We start from the raw sequence: 25,774 nt of genomic DNA, 5'->3' as shown, positions 1-25,774 counted from the left end.
CACAGAGAAGCAACGTTACGTCCCTATTACGATATTGTATATCAAACAAATTCCATCCCTGTAGATATATTCCAATAAGAAATATTTATTCTCTCTTATCGTAAAACCAAATTCAACACAGATCACATTCGTGACTACGGCATATATTTGTAGTGTCATATAACAGTACGTAATTTATTTTAATGATTTACCTCTGAAAAACTATTTAAATTGAAGATATATATTAAATTCAATGTACAAGACTATGCTCGATTTCTCTAGGACATCATATAAGAGATAAGAAGATCCGTAGAAGAACAAAAGTAAAGGTCGTAGCTCAGCGGATTGGCAAGTTGAAATGGCAGTGGTTAAGTCATTTAGCGTGCAGAACGGAATAAGGTTTTGGAATGGAGACCAGAGACCAGCAATCGCAGCATAGAACGTCGAAGTTCGTTGGAAGACGCTGAATGCAAGCCGCTTCCAATTTCTTTGGAAATCTTTGTAAAAAGCTTATGTCCAGCAGTGAACGTCATATAGTAGAAATGATAATGATAATAATTTTAAATTTACTGAGAAGTTCTTGACAGTAACAGTATAAAATTGACAATAGGTAATAAAAAAGATATAACAAAATGACATTAGAAACTGCTATATAATTTATTTTAACAAACATTTTGCCTTAAAAACTATAATGAGCAACACATGACGATCAAAAATATCTACGATAAAAAATTCACAATCGCAGACATGATGAAATCAGTTAAAAGATTCATAACACATTACATTAACTTTTAAGTTAATTTATGAGATACAAAATAAGCGCCTGCGTTAATTAAATAGCAATAGCGTAAGGCTTAATATGTGCTACTTATTGTATTATATTCTTAATATATTCAACAACATAAGTTTATTTATCATAAGGAATATTTTTGTAAAGAGATACATAAGTTTATTGCCGTCAATTATAAGATATTTCTACAGTCTAAATACCTATAAATAAAACTTAAGTACGACGTTTCCAACTTCATCAATTTTCTTGAGACTGTAGGTTAGGTTAGGTTAGATATTTAAAATTACCAAATTGTATTAACGTCAACAAATAAATCTCACAGGCAGACGCTGAGTTTTTGTGACTGATTTAGATCTTGAAAATCCCTGCTAATCACTTAGCTGATTGTATACCATCTGTTCCGGAAATGGAATAGCGTAAATTTTTTTATTAATGTAACAGATAATTTAAATTAAGATGTCCATCAAAAAGCATCTTTTTAACTTCTATTTATATGATGTTAGAATTATTCATACCTAGTAAAGTCTCCCGGTTCAAACCAGCTAGTTACCCTAATTTCTTATACTAGAAATTTTTCTTACTTTAAGTGCTTAGATTGCAACATATTTTACACGAAATTTCTATTGAGTTCAAAATACTACTATAGTCGATTATCAGAATGATCCTCGATATTTTTTAAACAATAGTTGACATTAAAACTCTCTTGTTTAAGAATTAGTTTGACCATTGTGAAGGTCACCGTTTTGGCGCGTCTTAACTATAGTGTATTCCTCTGATACAGTTAATATATTGCTCTCTCATCCTCACTTTGTAAATGAGAGGGACAGATGTAATTAGTACGCGTTCAAAATTGTAAATAAATATAAAGGTGCGTTTACATGGCCATTTTTTAAAACACTACTTGCATAAGTAACAAATTACTCATTCTTTTGTATACATTGTATAGGTCATAACTATAAAATCTATAAAAGGAACAAAATACAGCTCATTTACTCTCAATTAATGCACAATAAACCTTGTCCAAAAACCAACGATTTCAGAAATAATAATTAACGTAATGATAATAGAATATGAAAAAGCACTTTATGTATTCGGATTACTACATATTAATATTAATTATTTTAATTATCTGTCCCTGCAGACTGTACTGCTAAAGGTTATAGACCAGATCCAAAAGAAAAAATAAATTAAAATAACATATTTCACTGTGATCACTTTATACAAGTTGATTGGGAATAGATGTAAAATCTTTATAGCCTTTTGCTGCCTAATGAGCTATATATTAACACTTAAATTTTTTACTCTTAAAACCAGTAACCCTATATATTTCTTTTTTTGTTTGGTCTTTTCAGTGGGTGAAAAATGACATTATCTGTTGCTTTATTTATGGATGTACTCGAAATTGTCCGAGAACTTAAAAGCTTGCCACATCACAGAATAAACAGTCGTTGTGTAAGTAGGAATCTCACAAAAACAGAAGAACTAATTCACACCACATCAATTATAGTTACATGTAAGCGCAGCCTTACATTGTTATTACTGATGATATAATTTGTTTATTTTTTGTTATGTAGTTCTTCGAATACTCAGTTGAAGAAACATCCCATCTTAAGTATTACTAGCATTTCTAACAACTACACATAGTAGTAGAAAATTTAATACAAAATTGTAAGCGGTATTTTATTTACACATAAAAATCATAAATAAATAAACAAGTGTTTCTTTACCTATTAATTTATGTATAACACATATTTTTTAATTACAATAATTAAATATAGCAAATTGATTATAACAATAATTTTGAAACTCACTTTATACATAAAAATAGATTACAATTTTTTTTTTACAATTTTTATAGGCGGACTATGTATTATGTGTTTGTCCATTTATTTTCTACTTGCTGGGCTCGCCACTGTGTAGAATTTAACATAATATTTTTTTCATATAAGAATTTTTCTAAAATAAAAGTAGTCAAGTTACTCATTACATCAGCTACTAGCCAGTCCGGTCATAATCAGTCAAGTCTTTTCAGATTAGCTGGATCAAACAGACAGTATGAACCGTATATGCATGTAGTAAAAGCAGTTATTTTAATATAACAAATAGACACTTTAATTTTGTTTATATGTATAGATAAGCTCAAATAAAAATGTATAACATAAAAGGATTTATTATATAAGATGTGACACATAGTAACAAAATATAAACTATGTTTCTAGTAACTAATACAGAGTACAGATGGCACATGCTGAATACTACACACCTTTAATTTAAACCCATCCTCCTCACTGTACAACAATAATCTTATATATTGATTACATGATTATGTTAAAACAGGCTGGCATTTATTGTGGGACTTTTATATATACAAGACATTAAAGATGTGCGATATTTCGTCACATAGCTATATTCTCATATTAATATCCCTCATACAAAAATTGGGAAACGATTACCATTATATGGTAGGTCCAAAAATCTAACAACCCCTGTCTATCAGATCACATATGTGATATTCCCAACCTCTAACAGATAACTGATATCAAATATTTACACAGAGGACTTACAAAAAGATATAGTTTATATTTATTTACTACTTGTATTGCTATTTACATTCAGTCTTTAAGAGAAGAGTGAATATGTTTCTTCTAGACAAGCATGTACCATTGAAGACTTCATCATCGCTTAACATCAAGCGAGACAGAGGTCAAATACGCGAAGTATTATTATTAACAATTAAAAAATTATACCATATACAATTACATAGTACATATGAAGATATTTCCTCATATGCCATAAACACCAAAGAATATACATAATTCTTACATCAAAGAGGTTTTTTTGAGAATGCTACATCATTTTTGCAATCAACATATAATAATTTACATACATCACCGTAATTAGAAGTTTTAATAGAGTTTTGGTGATGCAAATACATACTGCCTAGTTTATAAGAATGTCTATTTTCGCCAACATGTAATATGTCTGTCAATTGTGTGAAAAATGAAATAAAAAATGGTATGTAAAATACCTAGCATTTGATGTCTCACATCGAAAATGTTATTTCTTTATGTCTGAGCTATGAGATAAAGTTAACACTACATGTGTCCGATGTGCCAAATCAAATGCCAGTTACAATAAGAATTTTTCCTGTCTGTTTTTAGCATGCAAACACCTACCTATATAATTAGACTTATCTCTAAGGCAGTAAAAGCATCTATGATTTCTCCAATTTCCTAAATGTTCAAGGAGTGGCTATTTGTTATTACCTAATCTTCTCAATAGACATAAGTCCTCTATGGTTAAAACTATGAACCTCACATTAGGCTTTATTGCATGATAATAACATATGTGACTGGGTCACATCATGGAGCGTCCAAGACCAGTAGAATAAATAATGTGCTTCATCAAACTACCTATAACCTAGTAGAGACATATATAGCTGTTTCTGTGACATAAAACTCAATAATAGCCTAATCAATCATCCAACACAGACAATGCCATTTCTCTCGATATGTCATCAGACATGCAATTCCTATTTTCGACTTCCCTTTCATCTCCCGACCACCAGCTTTCATCATCATCTTGAATGAAGCATAAAAACAAATCATCCTCATATGTAGGGAAATAATACTCAGGCTGATCCCACCTTTCCTTATGTAAAGTCCAATGCTTTGTCTCTTTTAAATGTTTTTCTAGATTTTTAGCATCATCAAATTTAGTGTCACATGACAGACATTGCTTTAAATGTATTTGTCGTCGAATAAAATTAACAATTTTTACTTTATGATAGAAATCTAGACCCATTGTCTCTTTTGTAAATGAAAATTCATGTTTATGCTCCATGTGGTCTAAGATACATTCATATTCCATTTCTGTATGTTCACAAAATAGACATGTGATTAAGGGGCCATTTTCTTCAGTCCATTCTGACCAGTCTGGATCGCTATCTATATTAGAATCATTATCACAATCTTCACTACTTTTCGGTGTTGATTTATGGACTTTAGTAAAATATTTCTTATTGTTTTGCTTTACTGTTGTTGGCTTTTCACCTAAATAATTAACTAAGAAATACTTATCATATTCTTTATTGGCTGGATTAATTCTTTTATGTCCTTTTTTTCTCATGTGCTCCTTCAGAATTATGCGATCTTTGAATACACCTTCACAGTAAATGCATTGAAGTTTTTCTAGTTTTGATGCAACAAGGTCTATTAAGTTGTCTATAAAGATTAAATTATCCGGTTTAGCTACATGAAAGTTGTGTTTTTCAAACAAGTGGTTTAAATAACTTGCTCTTGTGGTATTTGACAGGTACCTACAGAATAAACATTCTCTAACATAGTTCTTGTCTTCCCGTTCAAAAGCTTGCCTGGCTAGAAGCTTTTCCAACATTGTTTTCTGTAAGTTTGCACGCAATTCTTTATCTTCTGGAAGAACATCACTAAGAAGGTAATATTCTTCATTGGTTGATTTTGTACCATCAGGTTTATTGTCCAACAGCATTGTGGTACAGAAGTATGGGAGGCTATGATCTGAAATTAAAACCCTGAATAAAAACCTCTCAAATAGTTAAATGAAGGATGTCCTTTTCAAATAATTAGAATAAATCTATACATAACTTAGTACATCAGGGCAATTTTATTAAATTTTTGATGTAATTTGGAATGTTGTTGAACAGGCCACCAAATAACGTATAGAAATAATAATAAGAGGAATATAAAATCTTGTGGTAAATATATTAGTGTCGAAATTTAGGAGTCAAAAAAATGATTACACACAGACTGTAACTAACCTTTTAACCTCATTCTCCAATATAGAAGATAAGCATTCAGATCTGCTATTTGGTTAGCATCGGCTATTACTAAACGGTGCTCCATGAATAGATGGGTAAGTAACTGCTTTTCAGAATCTGGTAAGATGAACGTTGATTCGCATAAAATGCATGTACACATATTAGTTTCATCAGTCTTAAAAATAGTAGGCGTTTTGTTATTCTGATGTAGAGTTAACGGTCCAAAGAATTTGTCGTTAGCTGCCATAATTTCTATTCCTTTAACTGCTTTTAAATAAAGATATACTTATACAGTTTACGATTCTTGACAAGAAAAAAATTGACGTATGACATACAACAAAGTGTCATGTTATTTTTATTTGTAAGTCGTTCTGAAACTTAATTAATAAACTGCGCATTAAGCTGTTTTTTTTAATTATGAAGAGTACATTATAATTTCGTTACTTTAAATTATTTACTTCATTTATCCAACTACATTTAGGTTTTTTTTCTCATTACATTATTCAATTTTCAACAACTTAAATCGTTAAAGGTTTTAAAACATAAATAATCCTTAGATTTACTGTCGTAAATTAAGTAGAAATAAATTAATATGTCACTATAGTCAAGATACGTAATTGTTTTATTTTTTGACTCTTATTGAGTAATATAGTAGTTATCACACAAAAACGGTGATAATCTAATGATTAAGTATTGTAACTCACAATCGTTGGTCACGGCATTATTAACATCTAGCAATACCCACCACGTCCATGGTGATTTGCGATGAATTGCGGCCCTTCTTGTTTTTTAATATAACTATACGCACTACCCTTTATATTTATTGTAAATAAATCTAACACATGACAAATTTACAAACAAAATTTCTTTTCAACATTTTTTCTGTTTCAAATTTTGGGACCATTTTATTTGTTTTACTTTTTAATGCTTCACAAATAAAAAGTTAATTTGTCTCTACTTTTATATATTTTCACATAATAATATTATTATTTATCAAAAAGTGACTGGGCTCTAATAAAAGCAGAAAGTACATGATAGGTAAGCTTCACCTACTTAAAATTATTTAAGGCGTTACAAAAGGCAGTCTTAATGATTTTTAAAAGATAATTTAACAAAAGGACGTTTTTCCTATTATCCCTATTGCAGAAGGTAAACTACAAGTTTGTCGTTTCACGCGTCCATTTGCAAAATGATTTTCTATCAATTATGAAAAACTTTACTTTCGCAGCGTTAAAAATTAATCACCCCAACAAACCAAGACGTATTCGAAACAAAAATGCTTTATTTAAATTTCAACTTTAGGTAAATATGCATCTAATAATCCCGCCTTTGTTCAGGATTACTTTATATGCTATAATTTTAGTTACATTTTTAACGGATTAAATCTTATTCGTCCTTTATTAGAAACTAGATTCACCGCAATTTAAAAAGACGCTTCAAAAATGTCTTTCAAGTGTTATATCTATTTTGCATTTCTAATGTGCTATCTTGTAATATTCTTTGTTCGGCAAAAATTCAAAACCCGAACAAAGTATTATAATACATTCTTTCTTACAAAATAATTAAAACGCATTATAGATTATATAATTTATTAAATTTCTTCTGTATTTAAAAATTACACTTTCTGCATAAAAGTAATAGGAACTTACAAATGTTATTTTAAATCTAATAATTAAATGCCACAATAGGTACATTAATCGTATTCACTTCCTGAAGAATTTTTAAAAAATAGATTTTAAAGAAACAACTTAATTATCTAGAAAATAAATAGCATAAGACTCATGTATCATTAAAAATTGCGTAATAAATACTGAAAAATTCTGAATACATTAACGTCGATAATCATTTTTTTTAAGTTTAGAGGATAATGAGTAAGTGTGGATATATTTTTCGTCAGCTTCAAATTTAAAGTTATATGTTTTGATTATTAAACTTTGTCTATGTTAACAATATCACAATCTAAATAAAGGCTATTTTTAATTGTTGCCTTAAATAATAAACACTGCATACACATTATTTTATTCAATGATCCGTAAATAAAGATTATATCTACTTAGAACTATTACTTATTTATACACATAGATAATAAAAAAATATTGTTTTGTGTCTATTCACTTATTGTATTATATAACGGAGAATTAAATACATTAAAAATTCCCAATGCGATATGTAGTATATCCTCAATGATGTCTAATATTAAAATTTCAGTCCGCTAATTCATTGCTTACACTTTTTTATTATTTTATTTTAATATGGCAATTGGTTTTGATTGACGATATTTATTTGTAATTAAATAATGATAAGGAACTTTAAAACATTGTAGATATTTTTCTGGGATTCTAAATTTGCACTATTATTTCTCTTTAATGTAGACTTTAATTCAATTGAATAATTTTTAGTTATTTATATCTATTCTGCTGCTTTATATAGAAACAAATTTACGTAAATTACCACTGCTAATAACTATATCAAGCAACTAACTTTCGTGCATTTTTACAGATGTTAATGACATTCGTTTTTATTCCAATTGACAAAATCTGTTGCCTTTGACCACTTAAAAAGTTTTTTGACGTTTTGGAAGTGATGTACAAAAATTACATACATACTTTGCTCTTTTATGTTCGTTCTGTTGGCTTAATAATATATATTATATATAAAATTGTTAATCGATACACTACTATTACGAACTGTAACAACTACATTTTGTTTGTTTGTATCATTAAAGCCGTGTATTATTTGAACTCAGTAGAGTTATGATATTAAAATAGAATTATCTTAATATTTACATTGAAATATATGACTACATTATCGGATCACAAAAATATTTATTCTATAGACTCGTATGTTTTAGTGTTAAAAATAAACTTATTTGTAATTTTAAAATACATCGACACTAGAAACAACACTCAACGCATCGTGATTTTAATTTACATGAACTTTTTTCAATGCTTCTAAAACTTACTTAGTAAACACTTAGCGAAATGTAAAAAAAGAAGTTATTAGTTACAATTCTAATACTGATTAACTATATGAACTGATTTTATTATTTATTATTCTTCTTTACATGAAGCGTTCGTGTCAACGTAGAGAATGTTATAGGGAACGGAAAATCCTTTATTGGACGCTGTTACTTGAATAGCGTATTTTCTTCCAGGTTTCAATCCTGTCACCTTCTTTATTATGACTCTTGCTCTGTAATAAAAATCCATTTTAGTATTAATATTTTTACCTACTTTTAAGTATATGTATACGAATTCTCTATCCGTTACTAAAAACAACTTTGTTTTGATTGATCTTTTTTTAGAAGTTTTGTAATGATATTTAAAACATTCTTAGGAAAATAAAATATTAAAAAGCTCTCCAGAAACCCGAAAACTTTCGGAAAATTTAATTGTTTTTGATAGTCTGCCTTGAATTTCTCGCTTTTGATAATTTGTACATTTAAAAATTACGGTTATTTAGTTCTTTAACAGCTTCTTACCAGTAATAATTGATAAATATTTATTTAATATTTAATCATCGTAAATGACCATTCAGGGTCAAATAAAAAGAAATACGATAGGCCATCAAGTTCTAGCAGTACAAAGTCCATTGTGGCAGCTATATCTTTTTTCATTCTTGTATAATAATTATAAAACGTATAAAAAGCAGTATCAGTATCGATAAAAAAAATTTAAATACTCGTTCTTTTTGTATGTATTGCTATTAATTGACTTTGTTTCAAAAATGGAACAGGTTTCAAATATTAAAGGTTTATCAAAAAGTAAAGAATTTATTCGGGATAGGTCGAATCTAGGTATCATACCAATAATTCGCACCCGAGGCCAAGTTATTGGATTCGATTTCAACTACGAGCTACGCGGATGACTTTATTAAGTTTTCTAGTCGGCCATTCGATATCCTCGAGAGGTATTTCAAAATCGAAGTTGTACCTTGGTTAAGTCGAACCAAAAATTATTTTAAAAATGTAGATAATACTACAAATTCTTTATCTGTGTAAGAATATCTAGCACGTAATACCAACATGATAACACAATACTTCGGAAAATGTTAAGATAGCTAGTGAAGATGAAATGTAACATCTATTTTCTTCACGGGCTTAGAACGAGGGTGAAATAATTGTTTAAGACTTTCTTCTTATGAAGCCGGCTATGTTGCTTTTATTTTTATTGTTGTTTGGAAAGAAGAAACTTTACAGAAGTAATAAACAGACCATATTTTTCTCTTAAGGACTATCAAAAGAGATAAGGTTTTCAATATTATTTACACCTGTCTACCAAATATCTCCGCACCACTTTGGGTTTACTGCTAGAGAACGTCTTAATTCGTTAAGTCTGCCATTACACAAGTTGTAAAAGAGTATAAAATAAATAGGTTCAATATTCCTTGATATTAACTTTTTTCGGCTAATATAATATACATAGTAAAGTACATAAGGTGATATATGCAGCGGAAAACCGGAACCAAAGGCACACATATTGGATAGAGAAAAATTTAAAAATGGAATTTAAAAAGGAAGAAAAGTAAACGAGAAAGAAATAGATTTTACTTACGGTTGTCTTTGCATATGGTTAACACATTGCGCCTTGAATGACTTCTTTGTCGATGTGCATTCGTTTTCTCTATTAGGACTCTCCTTTGCCACGATGCAGTATCTGTGTATTAGACAGTTTCAGCATTTTGTCATTTGATTGTTAATACATGTATATTAACTATGTGTCTTTGATATTGTAACCATAGTCTACACAGTTCGTAATAAACTTTTTTGGTAAATTTAAATATAAAATAATTTAAAAGAACACGTCAAAATATCGAAGCAAAATATGAGAAAATTAAAAGCAATCGACACACGATTTTCGGTTGCTCAATATATATATATATAGATATATAAATATATATATGAGTGTGTGTTTATATATATATATATATATATGTGTGTGTGTGTGTGTGTGTTAGCGAAATTGCGCACGATTCGCTACAAGGGGTCTATTCATAATTATATTAATATGTAGATTACTGTTTATAAGTAATAATTAATTATGAATACTTTTCGAAAAAATAAATTTCCGTTTTAATTTATTTAAATACTAATTTTGGAAAATTGTGTGTTATTATAATAAATTGTATGTGTGGATTTCAAAGACGGCACTGCCAAGGCTCTGCTTAATTTGGGAATCCCAGGAAACTTTTATGTTTGAACTATTTCCTAATTTAAACAATAATGTATTCTAGAATAATCTGTCTTCTAATCTATCTCTAAATATCTTTAAGTAATAAAGATAGTTTTGTACCAAGTTTATGGTACCTGTAGAGATATACCTAGTATGTTTGAAAATAAAGAAATTATGTAAATTGATTTGTTATACTGAACAGCTTTTTTTGTAATCAGATTTAATTTATTATGAGGAAATTGTTGCTTATGATAATGGAGTGCCATAGTACGAGCTTTTATGATTAATTTTATGTTAGATTATTATATTTTAGAATTGTCGCTGGTTGACATAAATGACCACAAATTTTAATAGCACGGTGAACACAATACGTACAAATTTTACGGTAGAGTTAGTAATTAAAATTTATTATCTAATGCATGTACCATGTGGAATGTGGTATTTTGACATATAATCTATGTTTTGTTTGCAAATTCAATTTTAGAGTAATATATTTTCGTAGTTATTATAAAAACTATACGTAAGATGTAAGAAGTATATATTTTATACAACATCTGTTATAGATGTTGTAGTATAAAAATATATACTCGTGTGAAGACGATGTTAATATAAAAGAAAAAGATGCGGAAGAAACTCATAATGTCGAGTTTTTGGCTTATGACGTCGATTTGTGTCTGGGATGTATCCAAAATATAACATAATGAAATGTTTCCGCATCTTTTTTTCTTTATAATTTTGATGTTGCTATTTCATAAATTATAAATAAGTTAAAAATAAAATTGAACTGCAATAAAGTATCGTATATGAAGAAACTGTTACATACAGATATACATAGTTACTTATAAATTATTCATTTTAATCCCAACGAATTGGCAAGTTAAATTGAAAATGGTCAGACTACATAGCGCATAGAACAGATAGCCGTTGGAGCCTAAAGTTTAGAGCGGAAAACACGGATTCGCAATGGTCCGCCCACTAGGCACAGGCCGCTTCCAGCCGGTCCTAATGAAAATCAAGGGGGCAGGCCTATGTCCAGCGGTGGACAACTTACAGCTGAAATGATGACTCCGTTTTTTCACGGATTATTACCAACTGTCTGTAGGCATTAAGTATGTGTAAAGGTCGACGTGGTGGTTGACATTATGATGTAATAAATTTAAATTTATTCAACAAAAACGGATATAATTATTATGTTACGGTATGTATGATTTTAAGTAATAATAAAGTTATTAAATGTATTGCTATAATTCTATATCAAGGAGTTATATTCTCGAGGCCTCTTCTCAGATCGTCGTTTGGCCTAAAAACTTAGAATTGAAAAATACCATTGTGGGGCAGCTTAACATAACTGTAGTTCCTTTTAAATTGAGCTCCTTTAGTATTCTTCTTATCACGTTAACAAGGGGTCAATTAATAACCCTTCCTTGTCAGCATGGATGGTATTCAATCGTATCAAATAAAGTGCAGATCTTAAAATTCTGTAAGTCTAGCTGTATACTAGTTGTTTTAGGTGGCGGCTATGATTTAAGAAATTGGTCAGTATTTGTATAGATAATTGTACGAAACAGTTTATATTTCCACCGTTTATACTTGTCTTTTCTGAAATTTGCTATAGCACATTCTCACCTGATTACATCGGTGGCGTTGTGGGTCGCAGGCAGGAAAGCCACGTCCACTGATTTACAGGAGCGCTTGGGTCTCAACTCCCTCACAATTCCCCCGTCATCGATTAGTTCCGGCGAACTGATGCCCCATCTCGATGTAGACGCTACTAACTTAAAATAAAAAAACGAAACAGTTGAATTACAATTGATCTATTACTTATCTTTTAACATCAAAGTAGTTTCTTGTATAATTTTAATAGATTTAAAGGCTTAAGTACGTCTATTGTTGGACACAGATTTCCATTAAGACAGGTCGGAAGCTGTCTGCATCTAGCGTCTTCCCACAACATTCGATAATTTAAAGAAGATGAATGTGATTTACTAATCAAAAATAGATGAAAATACCTCAACATTAACAGCGTCATCCCTATTCCATTTGCTGACCAACACGCGTATGACATAACGAATCTTGGATTCTTCTGAACTGGAGTCGAACTGTACTGAGCCCTCATCGCTGGTCTCCTGCGCCGAAGACGATAGTGACGGCGCCGGTACGAAAAATTTCGCATGTGGTTCTGTTTAACCGATAAAAAAGATTCTTATTTAGTCTGAATGAGCCACACGTGCACGCCTACATTTTTAGTTTTACACTTTTGTTAAGTTTGCACATGTTAGTGTAGTATAAAAATATACATACATATATATACATATATATATATTAAGATAATTTCTATATGTAGGTATATGCTTCAAATAAACAGTAATACGTGGTTCTGAAAACAGAGAAACGACATTTATAGTTATTATTTAAATTGTCGATTCCTTTCTAATGTTTTAAATTATCACTTTGACATTTCTACAATACAAATTGCTTTACCGGCTGGCGACCGCAATGGATGCCATCATAACAGCAATATTAACGGCGCCATCTATGAAGTGCCAAGGTTAAACAGTCACTGCTTTACCGACGTTAAATAAGCGCGGCACAATACGAAATAAAAATATTAAAGAAACCAGTTTCTTTATATATTTCATATTTGTTTATTACAGGCATACACAGCTCTAGACATAATTATACTAGCCTATATCACAAAAAGAATAAAAATGAAAAATATTAAACGGCAATCTAAATAACAATAAGATAATACACGAACAATTTATGTTAACTGAAATATAGATAAATTTTTGTACTTTTGTAACAGTTGTAAAGAGTGTCTCTCGCGTATGAAATATAAAGTTATTGTGGAACAATCTCACAAATGTTTAAATTATGTTAAACCCACCAATGCTTTTAACTGTGTACACTCGTTTTCCTTTAACCAATACTTCTATATCAACTGCACCACCACACGTTGATATAGCCACCCAAATACCACCGCTCGTACCCACGGTTGCCTGTGAAACATAATTGATTTTTTAACTGTAAATATTCTAATATTTTTTTTTATTTAAAAAGGAGCGGAGTAGCTTGGAATTTTTAAGTCAGGCAGAAAAATAATAGACTAAAGGATGAACATAAAAAATCAATTGAGATAGCAGTTTTAATTATCATATAAAAATAACTTCTGAATTTTTAATTCTTTTTGCGAGTTGAATTGGCAGTGGCCAGACCGTAAAGAGCGTAGAAAGGATGACCACTGGGGCCTTAAGGTTTTGTAGTGGAGACTAAGGATCGGCAATCATACTAAAGGACTTCCATCCACAAGATGAACAGACGACCAGATAGTGGTCGTCGAAAGACGTAAGCTCTCGAATGCAATTAGTTTTTTTTTTAATCTGGTCGACTCCAGAAATAGTACACAGCGTTCGTAAATAGTATTAGAAACATATCTAATATATTAGGGAGACCGGAAAGTAACGTCGCTTTCTTAAGTTAAATTCACGCGATTGCATTTTTAACAAGTTTTTATTTCTAATCAACAATATATTCACCTTCGTTCTCAACAACCTTTTGCCATCTAGCATACAACGTCTTCCAAGTACGTAACGACCTATCAAATGACAATCAAATATATGCGCAGAAACGACATTACTTCCCGGTCTTCCTAATAAATATAAATATAGTACAATTGTCAATATTACTTAGGTAGCCGTAGTGCATAATATTCAGTACTTGGTTTAATTTAAACTTAAATATCGGTATCTTTATCTAAAGCGCTTTTTTTGCATAATTTTACAATGTTTCGATTCAGTTGTCATGAATTTGTTTGCAACCACTTTTTAACTTATGCTTAACGACAGTTTAGTTAATAAACTTATGACATAAATAGTGACGAAGTCTCCAAAACAATGTGCAAATTGCACATCGTAGATATTGTTACAAGTATAATATGTTAATATTTCTATATTCAATAGAAAGTGAGGTTTCGATGAAAACTAACCTTGAAATAATAAATAGATTTTCCTTTGATCTCATTCCTTAAGGGAACGTTTTCACGGAGTCTCTTGGCGGTGGATGTGCGAGGTCGCACGCTGCCAGTGGCAAGAAGTGACCCGGCGCGTCTGTCCCTCGACACCCCGAAAACGCTCACGAAATACGTCTGTCGTTGAATAAAAACCTATTTTTATTACGTTCGAATTGGCCTGATATTCGTATTATCATAAGTAACTGGCCTATCGCAATCCAGTGGAAAAAACAACTTTTCCACGTTTTCTTTTTATAATTATTGATTAAAAGTAAGTTTTGAATTTCGACTGAAGACTTTAGTAATAATGTGGATATATTTTCATTTAAATATATTTATTAATTCCTTTGTCATTCACAGCTGTGAATTCAAATATAACACAATATCAACATTACGTTATTTTCAAAGTAAACATTTTTATCAATTAAAATTAAATTACGAAAGAAGGCATAAAAATAAACAAAGTAAAACGAAACAAAGGATTAGGTTATTATGAAAGTATGTATGAAATGAGTATTATTATGAGTATAAAATTTAAAGTATTAATATATCAGGATTCGCACCAGTAATAATGGCCATGCTTGACACGCGGGATGGCGCTCGCAGTGTGATATTATAATACGCTGAGAACTCTATTACAATTCTCTGTAAACATCTTTGTAAGCAGCGATAGCCATAAATAAATAATACACTAAGTGTGAATTTCTTAAGGCTGTATCCCAGGAATCGAACTCGAGTCTTAGTTCTCTACCACTGCTCTCTTCGTGTACCGTAAAGTAATTACAATGAAATCTTACAGTGTGTGGAACAGAAAATTATTTTTTGTAAGAAATCTTTGATTAATAATCATATCTTTAAAGTTATAAATAAGAAGATCAATTTGAAATACATTTTATTTTTAAATTTTTTCAATTGGAATAGGGAAGTCAAATAACTTACAATATGAAGTCTATCGATGCTAATTATCGATAAAACAAATATCTTTTTCATGTAGTGAATTAAAAAAAAGGTATATTACAAGTTAAATATTATAAGTATACTTACGGTGCTTGGGTCTAAATTTTCTATAACATGATGCGTTCTATCTCCAACGCAGGCTATCAAAGGATCTTCGCTGCTCACTTTTGTACTTCGTCCTGTTATGTAAAATTGTTAGTCAAATTATAAAAATGGAAAAAGTTGCATATTTTTTTTAAACTTTTAAAACAACGAACGTTAAACTGGCCAGATATTTTATTGATTGCATTTAACAAATAAAAATGTTTGTTGTTTAAACAAAAAGAAATAATAATCAATCACCTAACTGATAATTAAATCTATGCCTAAAGAGATTATATATGTTATAGATATATGCAATGAATTAAGTGTACTTAATAAAACATTAATTAAAAAATTAAAAATTAATTTATTCTATATGATTTAAATATCAATATTAAAACTAGATAATTAATAACTAAATTATATTATTTCGTTAGCCTAATATTTTTTCTTTTAAAGTTAACGGTATTCAATGATACTTCTTTGATTAGGGTAATTCCATTACTAGTTCTGTATGTGAAAACAATAGAATAAATTAACCAAAAATAAAAGGAGAAATTCTTTTTCAAGACTCTCGCCTTATAAGCCTTTAATAATATTGTATAATTAAATGTGTTTTAAACACATGTTTTAGGTATGTAACTAAATAAAATAATGTCCAGTTTTTGTTTTTGTATGTATCATGTCTAAATGATTATAACATGTTTTATGTTTAATATATAAAAAATATATAAATTGAGCTTAAGTTAATATGGAGATAAAGAAAATTAAAAATAATAAAAAAATAATAATATGCACTGACCAAACTTTTTCTTTCTGTACACATTTTTAAAGGTTCCTTCATAAACGTTATATCCATCTATGTCCAGTTCTACTTTATTGTCAACTTCGACGGACGAGCTGTGATAGGTGGCGCTGTTGTTCGATTCCCGTTGATGCGAGCCGTCCATTTCTGGATTAGATCTATTTTCTTCCGAGTTTGAGCGAGACGATTTATTTTCCAAACGACTCGCTCTTACGTCACTTTGTGCAGCACAAAGTGATGTGTAGTTTTTTCTATGAGACGCGACCACGCAGTAGGTTGTTGATTGTGGATCTATTGGACTGAAAAAACATTTGATTATTATTTTATTATCTACATAGGATCACACTTGTGAACGTCATGGAAAGGATGCCATGAGAGCCCAATTTGAAGAACCCACAACAAATCCTGACGGATTTTTTCGTGGTCACTTTTACAACATCTTTAGTACCATGGTAGAGCAATTAGTTTTCAGGCTTTACTATCGCCAAAAAAACTATATATATAAGTTGTTAACTATATAAGTTGCATTGTAGTAAAGAATAAGTACAATGGTCGGTTTTATTACACGAGGCAATTTAATTACACAATACAATACAATATTAATTTAGGATTTTTAGCGATAGTAAAGCCGGAAAACCAATTGCTTTACCATGGTACTAAAGATGTTGTAAAAGTGACCACGGAAAAATATTTATATACATACATTTTTATTGATTGACGTGTACAATAGAGTAAGGTATTATAATCTACATAAAGGTATAAGAAGCTTATCTTTATCTTTATTTAGTTTATAGTACATAATAATATACTGTAGCATTATAGTATAGTATTATACTATAGTAGTTTATAGTATATACTAAATACATACAGTATATATTAAGTCTCTTTTGCTACAACAAGGCCACAATAAATATTTTAACGCCACTTATCGTGATGGTAATATGTTGATGAGTAGGTTCAGTAGTAAGGAAATGCAAAAATAATACTACATACGTTCTTTGTAAAGTATATAGGGAAAAATTTGCCTACTGTGAAGTTATATATATGGAAAAAGGCTTCTCCTATTTATTTTAAACATGTTATAATAATAATGCATTTTTATTATTATATTATTATCACAAAAATGTTACGAAATTCCATCCAAGCTCAAAATTTAATTTACAAATTAGGGAAATTTCCCAACATTAATTGTGTCCAGAAATGTTGCAAATATAACATTGTTATATATGCAATTGAATTATCAATTTATAATAATGATTTATCCTTCAAGAACGTAATTATAATATAGTCAATTAAAAGATATTGATTCTCGTACATGATTTCTCGGATGGAAGGACAATTTACTGTAATAATACGTATGGAAGAGGAATTCAATTGAAAGATTAGATAATAACTAATGACTCTAGTGTTTAGGTCTACGTCTAAGCATTCCGATTAGCGTACGAACAAGAAAAATCTTGTAATTAGCTGTAAAAGCACGCAAGTGGCAATTATACATTTATCTGTTGGATACCGAACACCGACGCAAGTTGTCCCAACGAGGCGAAGCGTTTCGAAAATCCTATTGAAATACTTTAAAGGTAAGATGAGTCTAACGTTTACAGCGTGCTAGTGGCTCCTTTTGAAAAACTCGACCACTCCTAATGGAGATAGGAATTTTACAACGCTTCTTTACTTTGTTTTTCAATGACTTTTTTAAATCGATTTCGTGGACGGACAAAGTGGAATTTAAATCGGGAATTCGAAGCACGGTTTGCTGGAAGATGCTAGCATGTTCTGGTGTTTTAAAAATCAATTGAAATTTAATTTGTAAGTGGACGCTTTGTTAGTGTAAGTGCACATCAATGCGATATAAAAATACAAAATACATAATAGCGAAATTTTTATTTGCAAATATCACCATTGGTTGGTGATTATATGGTTAATTACAATATTTAATATTATCTATTACATCGCATAATTACTCCACCTAAGATTTCTATGAGGGGATATACCATAATCGCCACGTTTGGCACGCAGGTTGGCAATCGCACTATGGTAATGTGCTACGCAGAGGACGCTATTGACCATCTTAAGCAAACTTGTTTGTGGGCAGAACTAATTCCACAACTATTTAATGTAATCAGGCGTTACCTCGCGGAAGTCCATCCTAAGTAAGAAAAGGACCAATATTTAGCCACTTCCGCACATGCACAAAACCAAATTACTCAACACGTGTTTCACCCCTCCACGGGGCATCTTCAGGAGTTGTGTTACACCGGTTAGATGACTCTGTGTTTGGCACTTGGTGGTGGCGGTTGTGTGATTCGCATTGTTTGCCGCATACGCATTTATCAGCGGGCTGGCGGGCGGTGCATTTCATTGTACGACTACCACTGCATGTGCGGAAGTGGCTAAATATTGGTCCTTTTCTTACTAATTCCATAACGTCGATAAAAATTAAATGTATTTTTAATAAACTTATAAAAGTGTGCTCATGTGTACAACTGCCTTTAGATAAATAAAAACTAACGAATGTATTTGTGCAATGAACGCTCAGTGAAACCCACTCATCTAAATGGTTATCTACTACGTCGACTTTAAATATTTAATGAGGGCTATACAATTACATGCCGTTTAGCGAAGAATTAAATAAAAGATGCCGCGTTTGCATTCATCGATGTGATAGATACTTATGCATGAATGAGATTCTTTGTGTCTCATTAGGAATCGTCAAATCTTTCCTATTACAAACAGAGAGGTTATTTAGATGTAAAGGCTTTAAAAGGGTGATTGTATAACTTATTTGCTGTCAAATAATGTATGGTATCCTACCAAAAAAATAAGTTTCAGGAATATTTAATAAAGTAAAATTTAATATAGTAAGAAAAATGGTTTAAAAATTGGGTAAATACCGATGAAAATTAATTATAGTTTACAGTCTGTCCCTGCGGACTTTGTACTGTCAGAATTTATCGACGTGTCGTATTCTAATAGAGTTTCAGTGTGACAAGTTTATACAGGTGATTGAAAATATTCGTAAAAGCTTAGAGGGTTTTCTTTTACAAATGAGCTACACAATCACCCCTTTAAACTTTTACCGGTATTTACATTTGTAATTTAACGTGAAAGACCGAACTTTTTTAACAAGATATACTATAGTCTAGCTGTCCTAAAGTGCGATACAACGATTCTAGTCGATATAGGTTGGTCGGTATAACAACATGGAAGCTCCTTATTCACAGCCTGAATCCTGAAAGTTGGAGGAGGCTATACCAAGTACTCTTGAAATCTCCAACAAGGTCTTGATGTCAGATTCAGGTTGATCCGCTACACGTATGACTTGACCCGAAAGTGGCGCGTGAGTTGATTTTACCCTCGTCATCGCGCTGGTAATAGGTGGAGGAGCTATAACTTAACCATTAAGCGTTGCAACACAAGGCTACAAAGGTGTTCACTCTCGTAGTTTTAAAAAAAGGCGTCATAAAAGACCTTATTGCAGGGTGGAGTCCGGTACAACCCTTTCCTTACCACCACAACGTATGTATCCCATACAGAGTTTCTTCGTAACAAAAAAACCAAAAAAAAATTGTAAATAGCGGAGTAGGATTCGATCTCCTTTGTGTTAATTTGTGACATTTTTTTTGAGAAGTTTTTAGAAGTATTCTTTGAGAAGTCACTCTGTGTTTGGCACTAATCGGTGTAACATAACTCCTGAAAATGCCCTGTGGTGGGGTGAAACACGTGTTGAGTGATTTAACGGTGGCAGTTGTGTAATTCGCATTGTTTGCCGCATACGTATTTATCAGCGGGCTGGCGGGCGGTGCACTTTGTTGCACGACTACCACTGCATGTGCGGAAGTGGCTAAATATTGATCCTTTTCTTACTTAACACTTACGTTGTCCACTCAGCGGAAAAGTAATTTATTTAGATGTCTATGTATGGTATAAATTAAATAAAAATTTAAAATCCTGGTTTGTGCGATTGACCTGTGTTGCTTGCACTTTGTTGCCTGACTACCACTGCATGTGCGGAAGTGGCTAAATGTAGATCCTTTTCTTACCTAGGATGGATTTTCGCAAGGTAACGCCTTATTCCATTAAATATTTGAGAAGTTAGTTTTTCTGTTTTTAAAACGACAGATGCCCTTTGTAACTGACATATGCCTCGATGACTGGTTTTGCACTGTCTACATCTGGCGACTTTCCGGGACTTTGACTGTCATCGGGCCATCTAGTCGAAGGTCTTAACACGCCACATCTACCGGCTCAGGGTCGAAGAAGAAGAGAGTAAATGTTTACTTTAAAAAGATTAGTGGGTACACCATCACAGACTGTAACCGAATTTAAAAATTAAAAGGATTGTAAACCTTTAAAATGATAAAAATGGTGTAACAGTTCTGCCCGTTTTTAATGTACTAGAATTGGACTTAAAAATCCTACAATAAAATAGTTCCAAAATATAAAAAATACTGTACAATTTCGAGCTTGTTTTAAAATCTGTAAAGTAAATTTTTCAGCGTGCAACAATACCTATAAAGCTATTCATTTCACTATGAGAATTATATATATATTTTTATAAAATCTGCTTCTACGACTTCAAACGGAAGCAAAATCAAATGAATTAAAACTGAGGCAAAAGTTTTCAAGAGAGAATTTTGAAGGTTGATGTGTTTCTTTATATAAAAAAGACCATAATTTCTCATATACAACCAAAGTTTATTTTGTTTATTACCAATAATTTTATATACTTATTTATCTAATTTTTTTAAATGGATTTTGTTGACTGAATTAATTAAATTTATTTGTCTGTACCAGACATGCAGCTCATGTATCGTTTCATTTATATCGAACATATACTTAAATAAATTTGTCAAAAATGTTCTTATGGAAAGAAAAAAATGCATGTAAAACAGTATATAATCACTTTTCTCTACCCAAATAAACTGCAATGTCAATAAAACTTGGCTTATGAAGTTAATCAAAACCAAAAAAAAATGACTCGTAAATAAAATCGCGTACCGTGAAGCATTACAGTGAAAATATAATGACACTATTATTAAAACTCTTCATATACTGATACGAATTATAAAACATATAATAATGATATTACATAAAAAAATCACTCTGAAATATGTTTTATTTTTATTATTAGAACGGCTTATAAATTTTGAGAGCAGTCTGTTAGGACAAGTAATAAATAAATAGTATTAACATAATATTAAATCGAATATCCAATATTTCCTAGCAAAATATTTTACTAATGTAGTAATATTTTCCTCGAACATAAATACTATTTGGATAACAGTTCTATACAAGAGTTCATGTTTAATATCGTATCAAGCGAAATGCAACCTTAAAGCTATACAATTACGATTCAAAATATGTTAAGAATATACATTGATGCTTCAATACAAAAAGTTGATGGAATGAAGCTTGCCTTTACTGAGTGTTTATTCTATTTAAGCAAGCTCCAAGTGAGTAACGTTCGCTACAAATAGTTGCCACGAGTTATATTGGTGATTTCAAATAATTATACAGTACAGGCTTTCAACTTGTTAGTAATACGGACTCAATTGCTTTTATTACACCTTAGTAATCTTAATCAAGAATCGAGTTCTATACGATGATTGTAATGTTTTCGGACTACTTTAAATGATACTTGAATCTGAATGTACGCCTATAAAAAGGTCTACAAAATATCTGAGACCTTCCATTTCGTAGTTTTATATGTAAAATTAAAGGTTTATTATTAAATAAATCTTATTATAACATTCAAGTTCAATTTAAGTTTTTAGTCAATCGAAATATGTGAAACTTGATTTGTTGACACATTTACATGGTTGATTTTATAATACTCGTATATACATCAAATATTTAATGGAATCAGGCGTTACCTTGCAGAAATCTATCCTAAGAAAGAAAAGGACCAATATTTAGCCACTTCCGCATATGCAGTGGTAGTCGTGCGACAAAGTGTTTGGCAAAAACAGATTCATGGCACAAATCGGTGTAACATAACTCCTAAAGATGCCCCATGGAGGGATGAAACACGTGTTGAGTAATTTGGCGGTGGCGGTTGTGTGATTTGCATTGTTTGCCGCATACGCATTTATCAGCGGGCTGGCGGGCGGTGCACTTTGTTGCACGACTTCCACTGCATGTGCGGAAGTGGCTAAATATTGGTTCTTTTCTTACATACACATCAAACAAACAATTTATTTTAAAAGTAGCAACAGTTTAGTTTCAGATCGCCTCTTTTTAGCAGATCATCAATACGAGTCGGTTGTAGCTTATTATTTATAATGTTAAAATAATCAACATTTTAAAAGTTTATGTAAATGTCTATTTGAATAAAGCAATTTAGAATTTGAATTTGACGGTCGCTATTCGCGTATTAATTCTTTTCTTTTCGAGTTTAATAAAGAACTTAGTTTAAAGTTATATTTCTTTTTCTGAATGAAAATTACAAACTTTTGTCTATTTATCATAGATAAAGTCATTTTGCAAAGCCAATATACTTTTCACAATTGTTACCTACAGATGTTAACTTACCTAACCCTTAATGGGAGCCGCCTCCATAATTTCTTAGCCCAATTACATAAGGAAAATAAATACCTGTTCATCTCGTCTGTGTTCATAGGTATTTATATTCAAACCTTAATGCAGGAAGATTAAAGTTAAAGGCATAAAAGCTATAAAGAGGTGAAATGGCTTATAAGCTGTCAATTAATATATGGTATACCCTTTCCAAAAATCAATGGTTTCAGATATAATAAACATCGTAATAATAATACAGTAAAAATCGTTCTCGAAATAATAATTAATCATTGTTTAACTGCAACCTTTTTAGTTACTGCCCTCTCGGATCAATAACAATAAATAAATAAATTTAACATACCTTAGAGCGATCACTGCAAATTTTTCATTATCATATATTTCGATTTTGGAAATTGTATTCTTATCCAAAAGAACCTCCTAAACGTTTCAAAAATTATAAAAAATGATGAATGAAATTGGAAAAGATGTTACCAAGGTATGGCGTGATTGATTAAATACGGTAAATAGTGTAATTCATATATGTTGATTTAGAATACGCAATATTGCATCGTCATTTCAGATTTGATAGACCCACACTGCAACGGTTTCCCACTTCCCCGAAGGAATCTATGGGGGAATATGTCATTATCGCTAGGCTTGCCAGACGGATTGGCGATTGCAGTTTGGTATTACGGTACGCAGATGTTGCTGCTTATCCTCTTGAATCGTGTTTGAGCAGTAAAAATCAAATCAGTGAATTATATAAGATTGTATCCCGGAATCGATCACGCGACTACGATCGCAACTTTCATTCTTCTATCGTTAGGCTACCACTGCTTGCTTTTGACACACATTTGGTCACACAACATGAATTCGCGCGTTGATTACTTTTGAAAATATATATTAGTTACTTGTTAGATCCTTAAGCTATTAATGGTGTAGTCTTTGCGGCTCATTACAACTTTTCCGTGAAACGAGATCAAACATATACCATTAAAATCGATTTCGTTTTAATGTACTACAACGATCTAAATTATTATGAACCGATTATAATCGCAAAGGTGACCAGCAAATGTGACACATGTTCTTACTTATTACAGTACTAAAGTGTGTTATCGACTGAGGTATCTATCACGCTGGTATGGTCCATTTGTAACAACTTGGGCAATTACATACCTTAAATGGTAAGGTTGTTGGAACTGCGAAACGGAGGCGTACGCGAAAAACAGAAAGCTGGGTCGCTGTACTGTCTTCGCGTTAGTTATTACAATGTAAGGCTGTGTACATGGTGAAGCGAGTTTTCTTGCTTACAATCTTTAAATAGTCTAACTTTTTACAGAGAAACTTCAAAAATATTTCTATGCCTACCAACATTTTCCGTGATTTAACTTTAAACTGAATTGAACGAAGGGAATTTCTTTTTTAGACTTTGTAATACCAGAAAAAAATTGAATTACAATAGAAAAAACAAATGTAACATATTACACAACGATCAGTTTATTTATTAATTAAATAAATATCAAAGAAGTTAAGTTAGTTTCTTATCGATAAATACTGACAGACGCAACTGTTAAGAGAGGGTATAAATTTGCAGTTTGTGTATTGTTAGTCAAAGGCAACCTTCTTCGAATTAGGAAACTTATAAAAAAGATAAAAGTAATAGTTGAAAACGTTCTCGAGATGTGTCGTGAAATGTAATAATTTTCTATAAATCGATTACATTTGCTTCAACTCCTTAATTAATAAATCGTATCAAGTAGCCCAAGATCTCTGTATCATAGTTATTATTGTTTATATATACAAAATTATAAATGAATATCATCCCTCTATTTGGATCACGTCTTCATAAAAATTCTTAATAAATCTATAATTTATATGACTTGAAATCGTCTTACTGAAATAATTTTATATCAGTAAGTCCGTTATTTTTTCTAGATATCAATAGGCAAGGCCTATACCTAGTATTACCCAGATTGTTTCACCTGGTTGCCTGTTAGATAATAGAAAGTAATTTAGTTCGCCTTTTGTTTTTGAACAAATGTGTGGATTTTCCCCAGTATAAGATTTTATTCATACAATAACGGAAGAAAATATATTTTTTTACGCGCAAATATTTTCTCGTAGTAACAATGTTTATATTAAGCTTTACTTTAGTCTCATCGCAAAGAGAGAATAATGATGTTTGTAACTTACTGTCAACTAACTATACTACTAATATAAATTAAGCATAAAGCGACGTAACAATACTTCATGTATCCATCGTGCAAATACTGGGTGCATTGAATTTTAGGGTAAAGTCCTGAATACATTGCTTGAGTTCATCTTGCAATGCATTGGCGTGACCTATAATCTATACATAGATTCCTTTCCTTACCTAAACATATTTATATAACGCTACCAAAGGTGCTTTATAAGCCAGTTACATAAATAAGCTGACGCACCGGTCAGAGACAAAATAATATAAAGAAAAACTTGAGATGTATCACCTTTATTTCAGCTCAAGGACATCCACTGCTGGACACAGGTCTCCCCTGTAGATTCCCAACAGGAGCGGTTGGAAGCTTTATGCTTTTTCTCTGGTGATGTAAGTGCTGTTAGCCCTAAGGCTTTCACAGCTTCGTCGGTACTGAGTTCACGGAGCGGAAGGGTCCGTGAACTAGATGCGTTG

At 31.0% G+C, this 25,774-nt stretch overlaps 2 protein-coding genes across 2 annotated transcripts in view; both read right to left on the bottom strand.

Annotated features, from left to right (window-relative positions):
- Nucleotides 1-2,528: 2,528 nt before the first annotated feature.
- LOC137918739 (zinc finger protein 277) lies at nucleotides 2,529-5,874 on the bottom strand. Its single transcript, XM_068761624.1, has 2 exons — nucleotides 5,565-5,874; nucleotides 2,529-5,304 (listed from the first exon to the last, which is right to left on the bottom strand). Exons 1-2 carry the CDS (start codon nucleotides 5,809-5,811, stop codon nucleotides 4,244-4,246), a joined length of 1,308 nt encoding a protein of 435 aa, XP_068617725.1. The 5' UTR covers nucleotides 5,812-5,874; the 3' UTR covers nucleotides 2,529-4,243.
- A 2,637-nt stretch (nucleotides 5,875-8,511) lies between these two features.
- The window catches only part of LOC137918909 (protein NDNF-like), a 59,433-nt gene continuing 42,170 nt past the window's right edge, over nucleotides 8,512-25,774 (bottom strand). Inside the window, exons 6-13 of the mRNA XM_068761844.1 lie at nucleotides 16,585-16,886; nucleotides 15,789-15,880; nucleotides 14,721-14,879; nucleotides 13,623-13,734; nucleotides 12,745-12,914; nucleotides 12,362-12,510; nucleotides 10,118-10,219; nucleotides 8,512-8,756 (exon numbers count right to left, since the gene is read on the bottom strand). Of these exons, the coding sequence (XP_068617945.1) occupies nucleotides 8,615-8,756; nucleotides 10,118-10,219; nucleotides 12,362-12,510; nucleotides 12,745-12,914; nucleotides 13,623-13,734; nucleotides 14,721-14,879; nucleotides 15,789-15,880; nucleotides 16,585-16,886 (1,228 nt within the window). The 3' untranslated portion in view covers nucleotides 8,512-8,614. The remainder of the gene's footprint in view (nucleotides 8,757-10,117; nucleotides 10,220-12,361; nucleotides 12,511-12,744; nucleotides 12,915-13,622; nucleotides 13,735-14,720; nucleotides 14,880-15,788; nucleotides 15,881-16,584; nucleotides 16,887-25,774) is intronic.

Source organism: Battus philenor, unplaced genomic scaffold (assembly GCF_028537555.1).
Source record: "Battus philenor isolate CCGP_79_NKW_IND1 unplaced genomic scaffold, ilBatPhil1.0.hap1 SCAF_15, whole genome shotgun sequence".
NCBI lineage: Eukaryota > Metazoa > Arthropoda > Insecta > Lepidoptera > Papilionidae > Battus > Battus philenor.
Note: the sequence above shows the minus strand (reverse complement) of the source record. Positions and strands in the feature narration are given on the sequence as shown.